A 19,942-nucleotide genomic window follows, 5' to 3' on the forward strand; every position below is an offset into this window, starting at 1 on the left:
GTTGTCCTTGTTCTTCAAAATGTATAACAATAGTTTAACAAATTCATTGCCAAATAAGCAAACTTAGATTTATCAACCGAATCAAAAATTGCCACGGGGAGGACTGGACAGTACTGGACTTTTGTTTGTCCCTGGATTGGCGGGATAATAATCGATTCCGTATAACATTTTATATTTATTATCAGACAGTACAGAAATTAACTTTAAGAAGAAATTAATATTTTAGAAGAAAGAAAGAAAATACATTTATTTGTTTTACTTTCTGCATCCCTTCAGTTTCGGAGAAAAAAACATCTGACTGCTATGCTAATTTTAATTTATACTGTAGCCTAATCATGCATCATTGAAGTCAAGAAAGGTTACAATTGTTAGGAACAAATTACAGATAATTCGAATGTCAAATAGCTAATGACATTGTGTCCTTTCGACCTGTTTAAGAGCTAGATGTTAGACTCAGTTGTGTAATTACGACGCTTCACTTCGTTTCCAATCAGACTTCTATTCCGCCATAGAAAATAGTAAAATTATTCTTTCTTCGGGACAGGCTAAGGTGTCAAATTGACCGTAATGCCAGATTGAATATAAGTATACAAATTATTTTTTTTTATCAAATAGTTCCATTTTCTGTTTGTTATATCTTTCCAGTGGTTATTTTGAAATTCCTTTGCCATAGAGATGTACGTTATGTTCTTCTTCCACGGAAATTTGAATAGAGTTTTTGCATCAGATTGAAACCAAATCACCTCAGAGGGAAGTACATGTTTCCAGATAAAGGCTGACAAGTCATTTATGGACCTGAATATGGCCAGGGCCAATATGAATATATTTTGACATTAGTGAAATAATAAAATTCCGAATTTCATCATAAAGTGTGTAACATGTGAATTTGTAAATAATTACTGCGACAAAACAACCTAAAAATATAATTTATATATAATTTACTGGACCTAACCTAAATATATAATTTACTGGACTCTTTTTACAAATTTTGATCGAAACTTGGACAAATAATTATTGTCCAATTCTTGATTCCATTAATTATAATTTTTTACGGTTTTAAACGGTTTTGAAGGGTAAAGGTGCTGGTGAAATTACAGGCACATGGGACTTGTCACCTTACGTCTCAGGGTGACGATGACGGTGCAGTGGCAGTGCCCCTCAGATCTTTGCAATTTAAAGCTCTGAGTGGCACTGTAACTGTTATGGACAGGCGCGTATCAAGCGCAAAATTTGTTGGTCCCTTGATGTTATAAAACTAGTAGATTTAAAAAATATTAATTACCTAATAGTACCGTGAATTACGAAAATGTGAACAGAAATAAAAATTTTCACAATCCACGCTTGCGTCAATGCATAAAAAAACCGGTTTTTATAAAAACCAAATCGCAACACTGGAGGAACATTAGACAGTAATACTTTTTGATTTTTTTCCTATGGAAATTAACTAAAAAACGTAGTGTATTGTTTTGGTGTCTGATTTAAATTAGTTATGTATATCCGCAAGCCAAGATATAGTATACTTCCAAAATCAATTAATCGACGTTGATCTCACCGGTATTAACAAAATACATCCAAGTCCGTATTAATGATCCACTCTAATTGACTGAGATATCACTCAGATGTTGCGGTACATCTCTAGCTCACCTGAAGAACCGGCCAATTGATTGATTGGCACTAGACAGAAAGTGACCTACAAATAACATAGATTTTAAGGTTTTCGTAGTTCACTAGATGATTATCAGTAATTACTGGTTTATATACCACGAAATGAGTTATTTTTGTTTTATATACGATGAATAATCACGAAAGCCTGGTACTAGCCGGAATGCGTAAATACAATAAAAAGGCAGACATATTATAAACATGTAATAAAGAATGAAACAACAACTGAAAACAAATGTTTTCATATTCTGTAATTGGATGCTGTTAAGAAATAACGTGACACAAAAATTCGTAAATTGATATTTTAATGACAAATTATAGCTTGTCTCGTCTACGTTTTACAGAGATAAACTAAGTGATTCGAAACCTCCAAATATTAAAAAAATATAAACAGTTCTAGTAATTCCATTAACCAAACCACGAAAACAATCTTGAGGCCCCATTTTCTCAGTTTATTGCTTGTCAGCATTGTTTCTGCATTCCGCCACCTAAGAGCCTTTGGTTGAATATCTACTCTCAAAATATACAACCGCAGCTGCGTACGAAATCAAAAATCAAAAAAGAATTAGTGACACCTAGGTGTGCAGTTAATGAACTAGTGTATAGTTATAATAAAAATAAAACGGAATTTATTATAACTTACAAAGTTATGCAACAGTAAATACTTTTTTTCATCATCATCAGCCTATTGCAGTCCACTGCTGGACATAGGCCTCCCCTAATGCACGCCATTTCGCCCTGTTCTCGGCTTGACGCATCCATTTCCTGCCAGCAGTCTTCCGCAGATCGTCACTCCATCTGGCTGGAGGGCGTCCCACACTACGTTTGCCAAGTCGTGGTCTCCACTCAAGAACTCGTTTACCCCAGCGGTTGTCGGTTCTTCGGCAGATATGTCCAGCCCACTGCCACTTCAGCTTGCTTATCCGAAGAGCTATGTCGATCACTTTGGTTCTCTGTCTGATAACCTCAATACGGAGTTTATCTTTCAGAGAAACTCCGAGCATAGCTCGTTCCATAGCTCGCTGAGCGACTTGAAACTGGTGGACTAGCCGTATCGTGAGTGTCCACGACTCAGCTCCGCACGTTAGAACTGGTAGGATGCACTGGTTGAAAACCTTTGTTTTTAAGCTCTGCGGGATGGGTGACGAAAAGACTCGACGTAGCTTCCCAAACGCTGCCCAGCCAAGCTGAATCCTCCTCCTGGCCTCCTTCTCGAAGTTATTTCTACCTAACTGCAGAATCTGCCCGATGTAAGTGTATTCGGAAACAACTTCAAGAAGGTGGCCATTGACGCAGATGGGTCTCGGATCAATGTGGTCATTGATCATGACTTTGGTTTTATCAAAGTTCATGCCGAGACCAATCCGCCGCGAGGCGGATGCTAGGCTGTTCAGCATCTGATCCAGTTCCTCCAGCGATTCTGCCATTAGGACTATGTCATCTGCAAATCGCAAGTGTGAGATGTACTCGCCGTTTATGTTAATGCCCATCCTTTTCCAGTCCAGCGTCTTAAACATATCCTCCAATGCAGCGGTGAACAGTTTCGGGGATATGACATCCCCCTGTCTCACCCCTCTGCGTAATTGGATAGGTTCAGACTGCTGGTCCTGTACTTGGACACTCATGGTAGCAGCATCGTAAAGACATTTCAACACTTGTATATAACGATAGTCCACTTGGCACCGCTGTAAGGATTCCAGGACAGCCCAGGTTTCGACAGAGTCAAAGGCCTTCTCATAGTCCACGAAAGCTAAACACAGGGGCCGATTATACTCTTCGGACTTCTGTATAATCTGCCTCACTGTGTGTATGTGGTCTATGGTGCCATATCCTCCCCGAAATCCGGCCTGTTCCGGTGGCTGAAACTCGTCGAGTCTTCTTGCGAGGCGATTCGTGATGACTCTAGAAAACAGCTTGTAGACGTGACTCAGGAGTGAGATGGGTCGGTAGTTTTTCAGTACAGTTTTATCTCCCTTTTTAAAGAAGAGAACTACAATACTCCTGTTCCACGCCCGTGGAGTTCTCCCGCAGTGAATGACCAAGTTAAAGAGCTTCTGAAGTTCCTGGATAATAGGAACTCCTCCAGACTTCAAAAGCTCCGAAGTAACTCCGTCTTCACCGGGGGCTTTTCCATTTTTAAGCTGTTTTAGAGCCAACACGATCTCGTCTTGACTGATTTCTGGCAGGTCGTCGGTATAGTGGCGCGTCAAGGTGGCTCTCAAATCGTGATTGTCACGCTGGACCCGAGGAGCATTTACAGCGTACAAACGGCCATAGAAGTCCTCTATCTCGGCGAGTATCCTCGGCTTTGACGTAACGGTTAGGCCATCGTGCGTTGTAAGCTTCGTCAGGTGGTTCCTTCCAAGCTGCTGAGTGAATACTTTGGACCCTCGGTTTCGCTCTATCGCCTCCTCAATGAGGCGTGTATTGGAGCTCCGAAGGTCACGCCGTACCATCTTCGCAATCTGCTTGTTTAGGTATGACCTCTCTGACGAAGTGGCCTGGATGTCATCGCGTCTTTTCGTCATAAGTCGCAGAGTCTCATCCGAGAGTTTAGACTGCTTTCCCGTACGCTGCAATTGACAGAATTTGATGCCCTCGCTTCTCAGCGTCCCAACCACGCTTTGTAGGGCCTCGTCAACGTCCTCGGTGGGTTCCAGCTCGACGAATCTCGCTTCGAGAAGTTCATGGAACTTCTCGGAGCCCGCCATGATCTGGAGTGGATTAGGACGGAGCGTGGACTTCATCAAGCGGCTTCTTTCGAGTTTGACATCGATATTCAGAGAGCCTCGTACAAGTCGGTGATCAGATCCGGTGCTAAACCTGTTGATCACTGAGACATCTCTGAATATGTGTCTCTTGTACGTCAGGATGATTCGATCTCATTTTTAGTCACAGCGTCGGGGCTTCGCCAAGTCCACTTCCTTTGAGGCTTCTTCTTGAAGAACGAATTCATCAAGAAGAGCCCCTCGTGCTCGAGGAAGTTGACTAGCGTTTGCCCCCTGTGATTCCTTACTCCATAACCATGCGGGCCCACTCGAGACTCGTCAAGATTTGGGAATCCCACTTTAGCGTTAAAGTCCCCCATAACAACGCTGAAGTGAGCCTTGGTGGTGTTGTGTAAGGCTTTCGATATGTCCTCGTACATATCTTCTACATCGTCATCCGAATGTGTCGAGGTCGGTGCGTAGGCCTGAATGATCTTCAGGCTATACCTTTTTGATAGCCGAAGGTTCAGGTACGCTACCCTGTTCGACACACTGGAGATCTCGTCAACGTTGTTAGAGAGGACTCTGTTGACGAGGAATCCTATACCACCTTGGGATGTTTGATCACCCTCGCGGAAGTACAGTAGATGGCCCGAGTCTAGGGTTATGGTGTCCTCTCCCTCTCTTCGGACTTCACACAGCCCCAGAACATGCCATCTAATGTTCTCCAGTTCCACTTCCAACTGTGCAAGGTGTTCGTCAAGCCTAAGAGTTCGTCCGTTAAACGTAGCCAGGGTCAGTTGTTTTTGGTAGCCTACGGTAGCCCGGGGATTCTTAGCACCCCCTACCCCGCCGGTACCATGGCCGCTACCGTGACCAGGAATAGCGGGGCGACCGGGAACTGGGGGCCTTCGATTGGTTGTGCCGTCCATGAAGGGGGTTATTGCCCATAATCTCCACGCTGGGCATGCGGGTTGGAGATCGCAGGGCGCTGCCTTTGTACTACCGACGCTGCTGCCCGTCGGTAGCCAGCAGATTTGACAGCGCCAATGTGGGGAAGGGCTATATCGCCTACTACCGGTCGCCAGAGCCTCGTCGGTTACTGCAGGATGTACCGCGTGCAGGTGAGGTTGACAATAAGAGCTGTGATGGTGTGTGCCCCCTTACATCCCGTAAACGTCAACAGTAAATACTTGCGTCTGAATTTTTGAACCTTTTGTCGTGTTCGTCGCGGAGATAAACGCATGCATAAGCTAGACGCGTCTATTCCACACGAAGTCCTACAGGAACTTTGATGAGTGGTATCTATACTCCTTATTTAAACTAATTATTTTTTGTTGCGATTTGGGGAAGTTAACCTATTCCACTGCAGCATCTATCCCGGTTTTACCCTATAGGTAATAACATAAGGTTTTAAAATATAACATTGGTTTGTGCTCTATAGTCTACCAGTTAAAGTGTACAATATTATTTAAATGTCACAGAATAAAATTAAATTACATACACAATGTGAGAAAAAAATAAAAAATCAATTAACGTGTCACATCGCTAGTCACCAAATTTGTTATTGTAGTCAAAAAACTCTTGTATACTATAATAAACTTTTAAGAGCATTTTTAAATTTTATGTACTCTAATCTTTTAAATTCATTCGGAACGCTGTTGTATATTTTGACCGACATCACATAAAAGCTTTTGTGGTAAAATGCTGGGGTATGATTGCCCGAGTAAACCATTCTATGCCCATGTGTTAAACTTCTATGGTTCCTTTTATCTGCGACTTCAAAATATGACGGATATTTCTGGACAAATGCAGCAACCTCCTGAATGTACAGGCACGGTAAAGCAAAGATTATGCACTTGTCGAAAAATGGCTTACACAAATCCATTTGAGACCCACCACAAATGATGCGTACACAGCGTTTTTGTATCTTAAATACCTACATAAACTCTACTGAGTTTCCCCAAAAAATTATACCGTAATTTATAACCGACTGCACATAACCAAAATAAGCTGTTAAGGCCGCATCCACAGAACCGTGACAATTTGTTACACAAGTTCTCAACATGACCTTTCCAGTTGCAATTGCTGTCAAGGATAGGGCCAAAAATTTTGCGTGTGTAACTTGTTCTATATTAACACGATTAAACGAGATGTTTAACTCTAGCGGTAGTCTTTTAGACGAGTGAAATTGCATGATGTTAGTTTTGTTAGGTTTATACTGAGACCATTTCCATTCATCCATCCTATGATGTCACTTATAGTTTTATTAATGTCACCTTTGTATTGCTCTTTGTCTTCACACTTTACAACAGCAGTGCTATCGTCTGCAAATAATACCATTTGGTTACTAATATATCTTGCAAGATCGTTTATGTAAAACAGAAAGAGAAGCTACCTTGGGGGATGCCTCTATTATTCTTCCTGTAGGCGGATCTACCACTTCCGTTTCTTAAGTTTCTACTACTTTGTGTACGACGCAATCTAAGACATGCTTACGAATGAACATAATGTGCTATCTGACATACAAACCACATATGCAGATAGAGAGATAACTTTTCTTGGTGGTGGTGGGGTCAATAAACCTAGAATATTTTTGAACACCCTGCGTGTTACATCCTCAAAAAGATTATACAAAATTCTCGCAGCGAGCCGGTAATCGCTTACAACTTTGCCATCAGTAAGCGGTACCAAGAAACTGCGATTCCTTTGACGTCGTCTCTCTACTTCATCTTCACTTATTTCTTGTCCGAGCGCCTTCACAACCAGCAGTAGTCACGATTTTTTTTCACAAACGATGTACAAACGATACCGCTCGAACTGCCGTTGGTTTTATGTCAGTTCTACGATGATAATAATGTCAAAATACGACACGAAAGCTCTCATTTGGCGTTTCGGAGTAAGGTATCCGCAAGTACTTGTGTCAAATTACGATCTCCGACTCGTCGTCACTTCCAGGTCCGATACGAAGCTAAAATGATGATCGTTGCTTCATATTTAGTATGACGTGTTGAGGTTATGATGTCCGATACACGTTGTCAAAATCCTGTCAAAATGGCTTTTCGTAGTAGCTTTATCAACGTCCGATGTCGGACACCCATATAAGTCACGTGTTTCATTCCGCAATTGTTCCACAATCGGGCACATAACGCGTTTCATAGTAAAAAAATATTAAAACGAAGGACGTACGCAGCTACGTATATCGGATTTTACTTTTGGTAGTAGACGCCTGGTACCGGTAATCGGTACGGTATTGAAAACTGACTAGGCGTGTAATGCTCGATATTACAACAAATGAACCATTTTCACTAGGTAAAACGATATTTGATACAATTTCGAAGAATATGGGATATAATTAATGAATGAATAAGAGTAAGACCTTCAGTATCTTTCTCTTCTTATCGTATCGATGTCATCATACATTATAATGCTTGCTCTACCCTAGCAGTAGAGCTCCTTGTGAAAGAGTTCAGCCAAGGAAGTAATGCCACCATACTTATTTCTGCCGCCAAAAAGTAAAATGATCATTATACTGCGTTCCGGTTTGGAAGGGTAAGGGTGCTGGTGAAATTACATGCACTTGCGACTTTTATGATATTTTTTATGACAACAAGTGACAGGACGAACAAGTGACAGGACGAACAAATCTTGCGCCTGTGTTAAGCGAGACGCCTGTCCATAACAGTTGCAGTGTCACTCACAGCAACATCAACTCTCGTTTGCGCTGAAATCACGAATTGTGGGAAAAACAACAAAACCTCTAATTTCAAAATAAACGGAATCACATTTCATCCGTAATTAAATATGTATTTTTTTCAATTTTGGGCCATTAAAGCACAACTCAAGTTAAACTGGTCGACTTGAAGTGTAACTATTGACGACACCCGTCAATTGTAACCGTAATCGTTGCATTATCAAAAATCATAGTGTGTACGTGAGTCGCGCGAGCTTGCCGCTAGCGCAACGCATGCATTGCGCAGTGAGCCTACGATAAGCTGGTACACATTATAGCGAGTGAAGACTGTTGCACGTGTACACTCTAGAACTTCGTTACTGTATCTGTCACGTTACATTTACAGCTCGCTCATTCATGACCCGGATTATTTCGTTTTACAAATAGTTGAAGCGCCTAAGTGAATAAATTGGCAATCACGCTCAATTAAAGTTACATCTGAAATGTTCATAATATAATGAACACAATCAGTGTACTAGTTTGCACCGACCAATTTTTGAGGGCTGTTACATCAATCGTTTATTATACTATCCAAAATATACTTTATAACATGTAAGAATATGTTAAATGCCTGTATAACACTAATTCATTACTTGTTAACTTTTTTGTCGTAAGACGAAATAGATTTCTCACAGATGGCGCTACGGCAAAAAAGGCGTTAAAAACCAAAACAAGCTTGTAGAACAATTTGTAAGGTCCGTTGGTTCGTTCCGTGGCTTATTTGCCATGCGTCTAGCACGGTTTGCTAGAAGACGCTGGTTCGAATCCATATGGATCGAATGGATTTGTTTAAGCTTTCGATCTTTGTATTACTAATTATGTCGTTTGTTATTACATCGAATGAATTGCACCCACTGACTATTATATTCAAGGGTATGACGTACTCGTACATACCATCGTACAGAGTCACTGCGATATTAGTGTTCTCAATAATAATAAATACGCACACACTCATAGCTCCTCTCCTATCAAGAATGAAGCTTCATTCGCATCACGCGTCTTTTCCTTTGGTCAAGTATTGCTCATTTGGCAATAATTGTTTCGGACTGATGGTGGACGGAGATCGAGAGTAAACCCCCAGGTTTCGCCGCACGACGCGGAAGCAGTAGCAAATTCATCCCTCCGCACACCCCGCAAGTCAGTTATTGACGACAAATTAATAATAATAATAGTAACGCACACACTCAACATAGCCTCGCACAAGGAAAACCCTGCATCGCGGGTGCCATGGATACACACATAGACAACCATAAATTATACCCAAACTCACGAGATAATTAAATATAGGCCATACAAATATTTCTCCCGGCCCGGGATCAAACCCGGGGATCTCTGCGTGGCAGTCCAGCATGGCGACCGTTCGGCCACAGAGGCAATCACGTCTACGCATTTGCAACTATAACCATACTATAACTGACAGGTTATTTAAGATGTTTTCAATGTGTTAACTAGTTTTGCATGTCAAATCATGATGTCACAGCTATATTAGTGGAACGATATTTGTGAATATAAACAAAAAATGAACACTTGCTATAATTGTAAGTCAATGACACTTGCGATCAATTTTAGCAACACATAACGTAATAATAGAAGCATATGTACGTATCCTTCTGATTGGTTATATAAGACGTGTTATTATGTTTTTTTATGAAGAACAAGTCACGCTCCTAGTTAAGCGACACGCCAGTCCATAGCAATTGCAGTGCCACTCCGAGTCACTAATGCTCACATTACTGCTTGGTGGCAAAAATAGGTAAGGTGGCATTTCTTTCCTGGACGGACTCTTTCACAAGGAACTTTACTCTATGTTAGTTGTAGCGCCTAGCAGATAACTACATTCCTCGTAAGAAGATACGATCAGCTACTGATCACAAAAAAACAGGACGAACTAGAAATATGTCTTGTTAAAATAACACATACAATGCGTTTGATTATGTGTTTTATTACAGCGGACAAAGAACTCCACGTGCCGTTGGACAACGACGCCTGGTTGATCAGATTCTTGCGCCCCTGCAAGTTTTACCCCGAGAGTGCCTACGATTTGGTAAGCCAATTTTTTTTTAGTGTTTTATTAAAACTAATTAATGCCATTTCAGTGAAGATGTAACTTAAATCTAAAGGCTATGCATACCCAAGTCTAAAGAAATGTTGCCAATGTGTGGCAGCAAAATTTCATCCATCTTATCTTAACGTAGTATTTCTATTTCATTGTGATTCCATTGAGTCTCCTTTGGGATTACATTGCCATTACGATAATATTTGCTATTCTGTTAAAGTCCAGTTACAATGGCAGTTGAGTCTAGTGGAATGTCAGTGATGGCAGATTCACTCATTCACTTACTAACGGTCAATGTTGCCTTACTAAAACTTACATGGAAATTACTATACATATATTAAATTTTCATCTCGTTTAAACAACCATTTAGTCTGCTAATAAAATACATATAAAATTAATACACTACGCCACAGACGTGCCATCGATTCGTCATTGAAGAGCAGAATACCAAAAAATTGCAATGGCAGCTGGATAGTTAGCTTGGTGGCTAGCCACTGACAAGCGTCTACTTTAACTTTTAACAGAATACCAAATGTACAAAATCCTACCATTGACACTCTATCCGACACACAACTGTGGTGATTTAAAATTAGCGGACTTGGGACTCTGGTTGCTTATTTTATGAGCTTTGGTCTTGACAGTGTAGCTCCCACCATGGTCTTTGCTGTAAGAATTTTCCTGGACCTCCTTGCGTATACTTAATATTTAAGTTTATTATTCGTTCCCTCGGAAATGCGACGAAAGTTCAAGATATTGGGGACCGTGTTATAGACCTTAAGTGGACTTGGGCGGGTCATCTGGTTAGACGTGGTGATGGCCGCTGGAGTTAAGACTCTGAGAGAGTGAAGGCCAAGGATAGATCGGAGAATATTGCACGCTGGGTCGTTGACATAATAAAAGTCGTGGGCAAAACCTGGAGCAGAGACGTACAGGACCGGAATGTTTGGCAGAAGCGAAAAGAGAGCTATGCCCAGCAGTGGGTGAAACAAGGCTGAAATGTTGATGATAATGATTCGTTCGCTCACTTCTCATTCGTTTCATTTCTGGAATAAAGGGTTTCTTACATACTTATTTATAAATTAAGTTACGTACGAACAACGGCACATCAGACTACTCATTTTTGTTCGAAAATCGCCTCCATTGCAACGGAACAAGATACGTCAATGTGTAGCTTGATGTGCTAGCGTGTGTACTTAAAAAACGGTAAAAATCACAAGTAACTTAAAACGAAACAAATAAAGCGTACTTTTTAAACAAGCTTCCACCTAAACCTTGATGACGTCAATCAAAAGTTTGGCTACTGTATTTAGCAAATTTTTTTAGTCGTTACTCCAATGCTTTTTTTCAAAATAATAATAAAGTATTAGAATAGTTTTATTGATAGAATAATGATATTTAAGAATTGTCTTCTTGTATATATTAAATTTTGTTCTTGTATGATTTTTAGAGGTTTCACTTGATATGATAAAATATTGAGTATACGTAAGCTTTTCCTGGTACGTTTCAAATCCAATGTCTGTTACAAAAACTTTTTCTGGTTTGTTAGATCCTACGTTTGGATCCGCAGTTTTTATATTTCTTCTACTAGCAATGCCAAAATGACAAAAAATCTATACGAAATTCAAGCATAGAGCCTCAATTTCAAGGTCCGTAACTAACTTGCCTGCTTTACTTGACGAATTGACTTGTTTAAGATTCACTATTTTAAATTTTCTTTTTGTCATATTTTTCCAGATAAAACGTTACTATGCCTTCAAAATAAAGCATCACAAAGTGTACGACGGGTTGACTCCCAGCAAAGAACAGAATGTATTCAACCAGAACATTTTGACGGTTCTGCCTACGCGAGATCAACTTGGCCGAAGGGTCCTCGTCCTTGAACTTGGCAGTAAGTTTTTTCACATGAACATGTTAATTATATTAGTGACATTAGCGTTCATATGACGTCAAACATGCAGTACCTAAAGGACAACCGGTAGTCTTTTTAAACCTGGAAAGACAAAGCTAATATTGACTTTAGACTACCTACAGTGTTCAATTGTTGTTAAGTACCTACAGAAAATTATTTCTTTGAATTTCTCCCACATGCAAAATTAAAAAACAACTTTTTCAAGATTTGTTTGAAAGAAAATGTTTCATTGGTTTCTTGCAAATGGCTACAGCAAAACAGTCGTTTAAATCAGAGAACAATGATCGCCAACAAGCATGAAGTAATTCGTGGCATCTGCTGATTTGTTTCGTGGCTCAATTGGATTAGCGGTTAGCTCCGGTCTGGCAAATAAGTGCTGGTTCGAATCCAGCCGGATTGAAGATTTTTTTCTTTGTATCAGTAATAACACCAAATTATTACACTCCACAGAGAAATTACTTTTTACCTAAGTATTTAACAGCACTAGCCGCACGTATGTGCTTACTGAATAATCAGAGCCACTTTACTACGGGATACTCATACATGAAAATACGTTGTAAGTACACAAAACACACCTAATCAGTTTATAGAGTTTATTATACCTCACGCCACCCGTCATACACGGCCTCGAATTTTTTACTTGTCATTTGCACTTATTTAGATTTATTTACTTTATCTTTTTCTTCTTGTACATATATTATATTCTATTTGGACGTAGCGTCATAATCTTTTTAACAGACTTAAAAACAGGAGAAGGTTTTAGTCCGACTGTTTTTTTTGTGTGTGTGTGTGTGTTGGAAAGGGGGTACCCGAGTAGTGGTCCCATTCAAATTTGAAGAAAATATTCACGTCTTAGGGTAGCAAATTAGGGCATGAAACCGGTTTATTGAATTACACCCATTTTTCGTTAACACTTCGCAAACAGATGAGACTTTAGTTAGGTTTTTGCTTATAATAAAGTTATAATTATTTACATATCCGGGTTCATACAAATCGAGGCGTCTGGTCCAATGTTTCATTATGAAAAGCTGAGTGGATGAACATTTAAAATGTAATTATTTTTATTTTCTGTTTTATCCTGGGTTTCTTCAATATTTTTTTTTTTTTTTTCATTTTGACATGTGTAAACCGAGTATTACCAAATGAACTATTTTCATTTCGTTCTCTTTTAATTGGTAAAGCCTTAGAAGTCATTCACTAACATTTATATTCAACCACGTCAGTGGTCTAACGGTTTACACTGTGAGCGCTAGATGTAGAGGACCAGGGTTCAATTCTAGGTAGAGTCCTACTGGGAATTTCAGAAATGAACTTTTCTAAATTGGTTCTGTTCCGAATGTTCTGTGAAGTGCCTAGTAGTGATTTCCGTTACTCTGACACTCATAGTACAAGGACCCTAGTTTGAGGCAATTGGTATAAGTAGTTGTCTGGCACTTTATTTATTTATTATAATCGTATCCGTATTATTGCTATTGAGAAAATTGTTAATCCGGTAAAACATCAGTTCATATATTATATTTCACTGTTAAAGTAAACGTTTGATTCCTGTAGTGAACTAGTGAACGAGATGAGAAAATTATATTGTCAAAAACAAATAGTTTAACAATGTCGTTGTCAATTTTTACGGAAGAACTTGACTAGCCATACCATTACCATTCAGGGCCCTACTTTATGGTAATGAAAATATATAACGCGATCCCAATAAATATAAAAACATAAGATGTACGTATACGCATGTGTGTACATAAGGCCTTTGTAACCCAACTTAAAAGCTATCTAACAAGTAAAGCTTTTTATTCTCTAAAATAATACTTATTAGAAAATAATACTTAAGAACTATACGAATTTCCAAGTATATAATTTGTAAAAATTATGTCAAATAGCCAAACATAAGTGTATCAGGAATGAGACCTGAATGTAAAAGGAACTACTAATATTTATTGTATTGCCTAAAATTTTGTTTAGTTTTATTAATCATTCCTAATTTAATTTTAATAATGTAGATTTTTATTATTAATAATTCCTAATTTTATTTTAATAATGTAGTTAGTAAGTAAGGACATAGTGCCCTCAGAATGTTGCAGTACCCCCAAGGGTTGTTACATGTCAAGTACCATTAGCATAAGAACACCTGTTATACGTATAACCATGTAACTTGCAAATAAAGAATATGAATATAAATAGTCTAGCCCCAAAGCTCGGGCTTTTGTTGATTATAATAATAATAATAGTTAGCCCATGTATAGTCCCACTGCTTGGTACAGGCCTCTTTCCACAATGGGAGGGTTTGGGCTGTAACTCCCACGCGGCCCCAAACCGGATTGGGAACTTCACACCCGTTATTAAATTGCTTTGTAGATGTGTACAAGTTTCCTCGCGATGTTACCCTTCACTGAAAATTTCATGGTAAAAATCATGGCCCACAATCTGACCCGGTTAATGGATGTTTGCGTACAAAAACCACATTAGTTTTAAATTATGCAGTTTTAAACCACATTTTATTTCATGTAAAAATATATTGAAAATCTACGGGGTTAACATGTAACACGGTAATAAAGATTTTATATTTAAATTAATTTACATTGACTTTCTGTCATAATGAACATCATTATACACAAAACACACAAATATTTTGCACTAACATACACTTTTTATATAAAAATACCTTTTTTTTATTCCATAATTCCCAGTACCCACAATAAAGCGACACATACCATTGTAAATAACTTACATTTCTACCACATAATTTTCTAAAAATTCAGAGGTGCAAGTCGGGATTCGAACCATCTGCTTGAGAGGTGATAGGTCAAACAATTAGGCTGCCACGGATTACGCACTTTTAGTTGATTGGGAATACACAAAAGGATACAAAGTCATTAAATTCCATACTATGCAACTTATTTATTACATAGAAGACAACAGCAAAAGTTACACCATGACCTTTGATACCGGAAAAGAGGCTACAAATTATTATGTAAACAACGCCGCCCCATCACAGCAAAACTGCTATCATAAACGACAGGAAATCATATAGCATTAAATACGAAATTGCAAGTTTTTATTGTTTAATATGACGTAGTGTACGTACATATAACATTCAACATTTTGTTGTAATAAAATTGTGGTTATTAAAGCTTTCCTACCTACCAATTTTTATGTAGATTTTGCTGCTGATTTCAAAATAACGTAAATTTTATTTTATATAATAACATAGGTTTGTCTACAAAAAAAGAGAAAAATTTAAGATAAATGAACTTAAACACAATTTTTATACATATTTCTTTTAATTTTACTATTAGTGAACTACATAAAACAATAATAACAATAAACAAACAAATATTACAATACATAACATGATTTGTAATTTTCATAACGTAAATCATAAGTCTCTGTAGTAACTTTTCGCTTACCATCAAAACTTTCTCTGATACTTTTCAGAATTTTCTTTTTTTAACATCCAACAGTAGTCTGTGATCATGAAATTTGGACAAATGGAACGCCATTGTCCTTGATATCTTCATTCCATTTCGTTTATCTTGATGGATTTAATATTGTATAGAATTTTAAACAATAATGTTTTTATGTATGTCATAGCTTTAAAAGTGTAATATTGCAGGGTTTTGTAACGGTTTATGGGTACGCTATATAAAGGTGAAAAAAATACTGCAGGGATCACTTTTAAAGGCTAAGTGAGATTGTTCATAAAATCTCTCACAGACGGTATCGAAAGCCGAAAACTCGATACAAAGATCCAAAGTATAACAAACACAGAAGAAATTTGAAGACTTAGCTTAGTTGGTAAAGCAATGGCGACGGAATCCCGTGGTCGCGTATTAATCATTATAACAAACTAGTGAAGTTATTTTACAAACAATAAAACAATTCAATATCATTGATAAAATTTGAAACAATTCTTTTATCGCAGACTGTATTAGTATCAGTAATAACAGATTTCTTATATGATATAAGTGGTTATTTTTTTCCTCGGCCACCAGGAAAAGAAAAACGCGTTACAGTGGTAAGAAAACTAGTGACACCTACTTACTTTATTAAATTGATTTTTGCAGAGAAGTGGAAGCATAATAAATGCTCGCTGGACGAGGTGTTCAAGGGCTGTGTGTTGTTCCTCGAAGCAGCTATGCTGGAGCCAGCGTCTCAGATCTGTGGGGCAGTCGTGATCTTCGACATGGACGGCCTTTCTATGCAGCAAGTCTGGCAGTTCACACCAGCTTTCGCCAAGAGAATCGTGGATTGGTTGCAGGTACAGTATAATGAGCAAGCAGTAAATATAACTTGACATAGAAACAGTTGTTAATGTTAATCAAGCTTTTTGACATATTTAAAAAAAAAGAACACATTATAGCGAGGGACAATTAAGTCACCACATTTATTAAGACGGAATCAGCTGAAAAAAACTTGTCCTTGCAATAAGAGCAGAAAAAACGTTGCACGTTTCGCTTCCGCTTGAGCTCGGAGCGCTGACACGAGACGAACGGGGTTATTCCTATGTGATCCCCTAAAACTGATCCAATTCGTCTTGGCGTGTCGACACTGGCGTTTATATTTGTGAGGACCGGTACTTAGCGACTGAGATAGCATTATCAGTGGCGTTGTACAGGTCCTCGCGTGTGCAGGTGTACGGACACGCAGGGCAGGACAAAAGATGTGCCATTGTCTGGGGAGAGACACCACACGGACATGCGCTCTCCGAGCTGTAACCCCACCCGTGCATGCATTCCTTGCTTCGGCCGACTTGGGTCCGCCGTCTATCTAGGGACTTCCAAGTTTGCCAAGGTAGATCATGCCCAGGTGTTCCGACAGCGGGATTAGTGATGCCGTGGGGTATCACTCTTTCTAGAGACTTATACGGTCCAGCTTAGTTTCCCCGTCCAGATGGTATACTTCTTTAATTAAGCTATGGTGACTCTTGAACTGATCCCCTGGCGGATCCGTTTTATTTTATATTATTTTCCTTTCCCATCGGATCCGCAATGCAGGGGATCAAGAATAAATATTAATATTTTATTCCCACCTGATGATGGTATTGATACAAGTGGTGGCTTAAATCGTCCAAGGACTTTTAGATCATTAGTTACCACTGGCGTACAGCTGCGCCATGTGGCCACACACTAAGGTGAAAATGTATGTATGTATGTATAATCTTTTTTTTTTCTTCAGGAAAGCATACCCCTCCGAATCAAAGGTCTATACATTGTGAATCAGCCGTACATTTTCAACATGGTTTTCCAACTCTTCAAGCCCTTCCTAAAAGAGAAACTTCGTTCTCGCATAATTTTCATGGGCAATGATCGGGACGCGCTGCATAAACACATCTCATCTAAATCCCTACCAGAGTGCTATGGAGGCACTCTCTCAATACCACGCGTGACGGGTCCACAATGGTTAGAACTCTTGCTTATGTGTGATCAGGAATTCGCTGGTGAGTTTTGAGATTTTTTTCCAAAATATAGATTTTTACTTACGCACCTTTAGAATGAAAGTGACTCAACACAAAATTTCAACTTTTGGGAATACGAAAAATAATTTTTGAAGTTGTGACATTTTCACATTATTTAATTTATTACTCTTGAAAATAATAATAAAACGTTCAACTTTATATCCTCAAAAATAATTTCTGATCATTTTATTAATATAGAACAACTTTAAAAATGCTATTTACTAAAAGTAAGCTATTTAAGTTTAGTTAAGTTGCTATGAGGTCACTTTTTTATTGTAGTCATTTGACCTAACAAGAATTATGCCTCGTTCACTTTCACTAGCTAAGGAATACGTCCTGATCTTCATAAGATTTTTAAGCTGTTTGAATTGCGAAAGAGAGTTCTCTAAGTAATTAAGTAGGTCGCGTTTGTGAAAAATTAATGATGATTTTTCAGAACTAAATCGGTTCAATTGCTTAACTATCACTTTGTCACCTACGGTGGTGGCGTGATGTCTTTGCATATACAGATTCAACACTAAGCAGCGTTTACATGTAGGAGTGGAATTTCATACATATTAAAAAGACCCATACAGAGAGTCTGTACCATTATTGCTTGGCGAGTCGGTTCCAAATTAACAGCTTATGAACAATGATTTTTATACTCGTTTTAGTGTATAAACTCATTTTCTTAATTTTTTTAATTAGTTCACTTTCATTTTAAAGGTATAAGTTCATTTTAAAGGTATAAGTATTAGCATTTTAAATGCTTGTAATTTAGTTCACTATAAATGTATTATAGTAACTTCCTTGCTTTTCCGTTATATCATTTGAAGAATAAAGTGCGTTCGACACCAACTTAAACCTTTTGGTGCTATGGTAGTTTTTCTCGTAGCCACTGGGAATATTATTTTAATGAAATTCATTAAAACCTTTGTTTCCTCTCGTTGTCTTTATCTAAGTGCCATATATTAACCATTGTTTTATTATGTTTCAGCAATCAACACTTACGGATATAAGAACAAGGAGAAGTAGATAGTTTGTTAGATTCGTATCTGAATATGTGATATTTTAATTTTAAGCACATATCGTGGTTTTAAAATTAGTTAAAGCTCAATCTACAAATTAGACAGGTACAAAATAATTTGTAAGTAATTTTTTTCTTATTTATTTTTATCAATGAAAGTATAAGGTCGTCCGCTCTATCTAACGAGTGCATAGATATTATGGCGCGCAAACTTACCATTACTTTCATCTAAAATTGTTTTAATTACAATAAACCATAAAGAACATTGCGATCGCAGACACCTATCGTTTTTCTGAACGTCTATTTTTAAAATGGTAAACTTCAAATAAATCGCCGAACCTGTATAATATGAGCTTCACATCCGCACTCAATTGAAAGCGGACGTACGTAAAGAATCTTTATTTCCTGTAAACTATATAACTTGTAACAACTTCTTTAAGAAAGATGTGTTGTTTTAAAATAGGCTTATAAAATATATTCCTCTGCATTCCATTAGCTTTCTAGACAAATGTGTCCATAAGGGTCTTTTGGCGAAAATTATAAGTACATTTTATTAAACCATTTTCGCTGCTATTAAATTGCCATACTACCTACTGTAAATAATTTAGGAAACATTAAATATCAAATGTTCTTTAGATTATATTTGTATTTTATATTCACGAATAGCTTTATGACTATAGTACTTCAGATCTCGAAGTTTAATTACAGGTAGTTTGATATTTTGGTAGATGCATAATGAATAACTTTCATAATATGAGTACTGTTTTGCTGCCCTCTTAATGTTTCCGTGTCAACATACATTTTATAATATGATTTCTATTTTATGATATGAACACTATATTATAATATGAATACTATCTAATAATATGAATACTATTTTATAATATGTATTTTATACTTTATATTATGAATTCTATTTTATAATATGAATTTTATTTTTAAATATCTATTCCATTTTATAATATGAATTATATTTTGTAAAATGAATTCTATTTTATAATATGAATTCTATTTAATAATATGAATTCTATTTTAGAATATGAATTCTATTTTGTAATATGCCTTCTAATTTATAATATGAATTCTACTTGATAATGTGAATTCTATTTAATAATATCAATCAAAGCAACAATACAACTTTCATGTTTACTTTTATATATTTTACTTGGCTGTGAACAGAACATGATTTATATGCACAGCAGTATCCATGCAGATAATTTAGTTCTTTTTTAATAAAAGTTTTAATCAACTAGGCGCAATTAAAAAAATATGTATTATTATACATATAATGGCTAATACTTGCCAGTAGTGTTTTTAAACTCATAAACCTTTGGATTAATTTTATAACTTGGCGAAGATTGTCGTTTATTTTTTAATTGTGTCTTTTTCACAATAATAGTCGCCATGGTC

General features: G+C 37.6%; 1 protein-coding gene across 2 annotated transcripts in view; it reads left to right on the forward strand.

Annotated features, from left to right (window-relative positions):
• LOC113231985 (alpha-tocopherol transfer protein-like) overlaps nt 1–19,445 on the forward strand; it is a 75,306-nt gene extending 55,861 nt beyond the window's left edge. For both annotated transcript variants that reach the window (XM_026466603.1, XM_026466611.1), the window contains exons 3-7: nt 10,053–10,147; nt 11,894–12,047; nt 16,136–16,329; nt 17,247–17,508; nt 18,503–19,445. In XM_026466603.1, coding sequence (XP_026322388.1) covers nt 10,053–10,147; nt 11,894–12,047; nt 16,136–16,329; nt 17,247–17,508; nt 18,503–18,540 — 743 coding nt within the window. In that variant the 3' untranslated portion in view covers nt 18,541–19,445. The remainder of the gene's footprint in view (nt 1–10,052; nt 10,148–11,893; nt 12,048–16,135; nt 16,330–17,246; nt 17,509–18,502) is intronic.
• The last annotated feature ends 497 nt before the right edge of the window (nt 19,446–19,942 follow it).

Source organism: Hyposmocoma kahamanoa, unplaced genomic scaffold (assembly GCF_003589595.1).
Source record: "Hyposmocoma kahamanoa isolate Upper Pololo Valley unplaced genomic scaffold, ASM358959v1 102, whole genome shotgun sequence".
Classification (NCBI taxonomy): Eukaryota; Metazoa; Arthropoda; class Insecta; order Lepidoptera; family Cosmopterigidae; genus Hyposmocoma; species Hyposmocoma kahamanoa.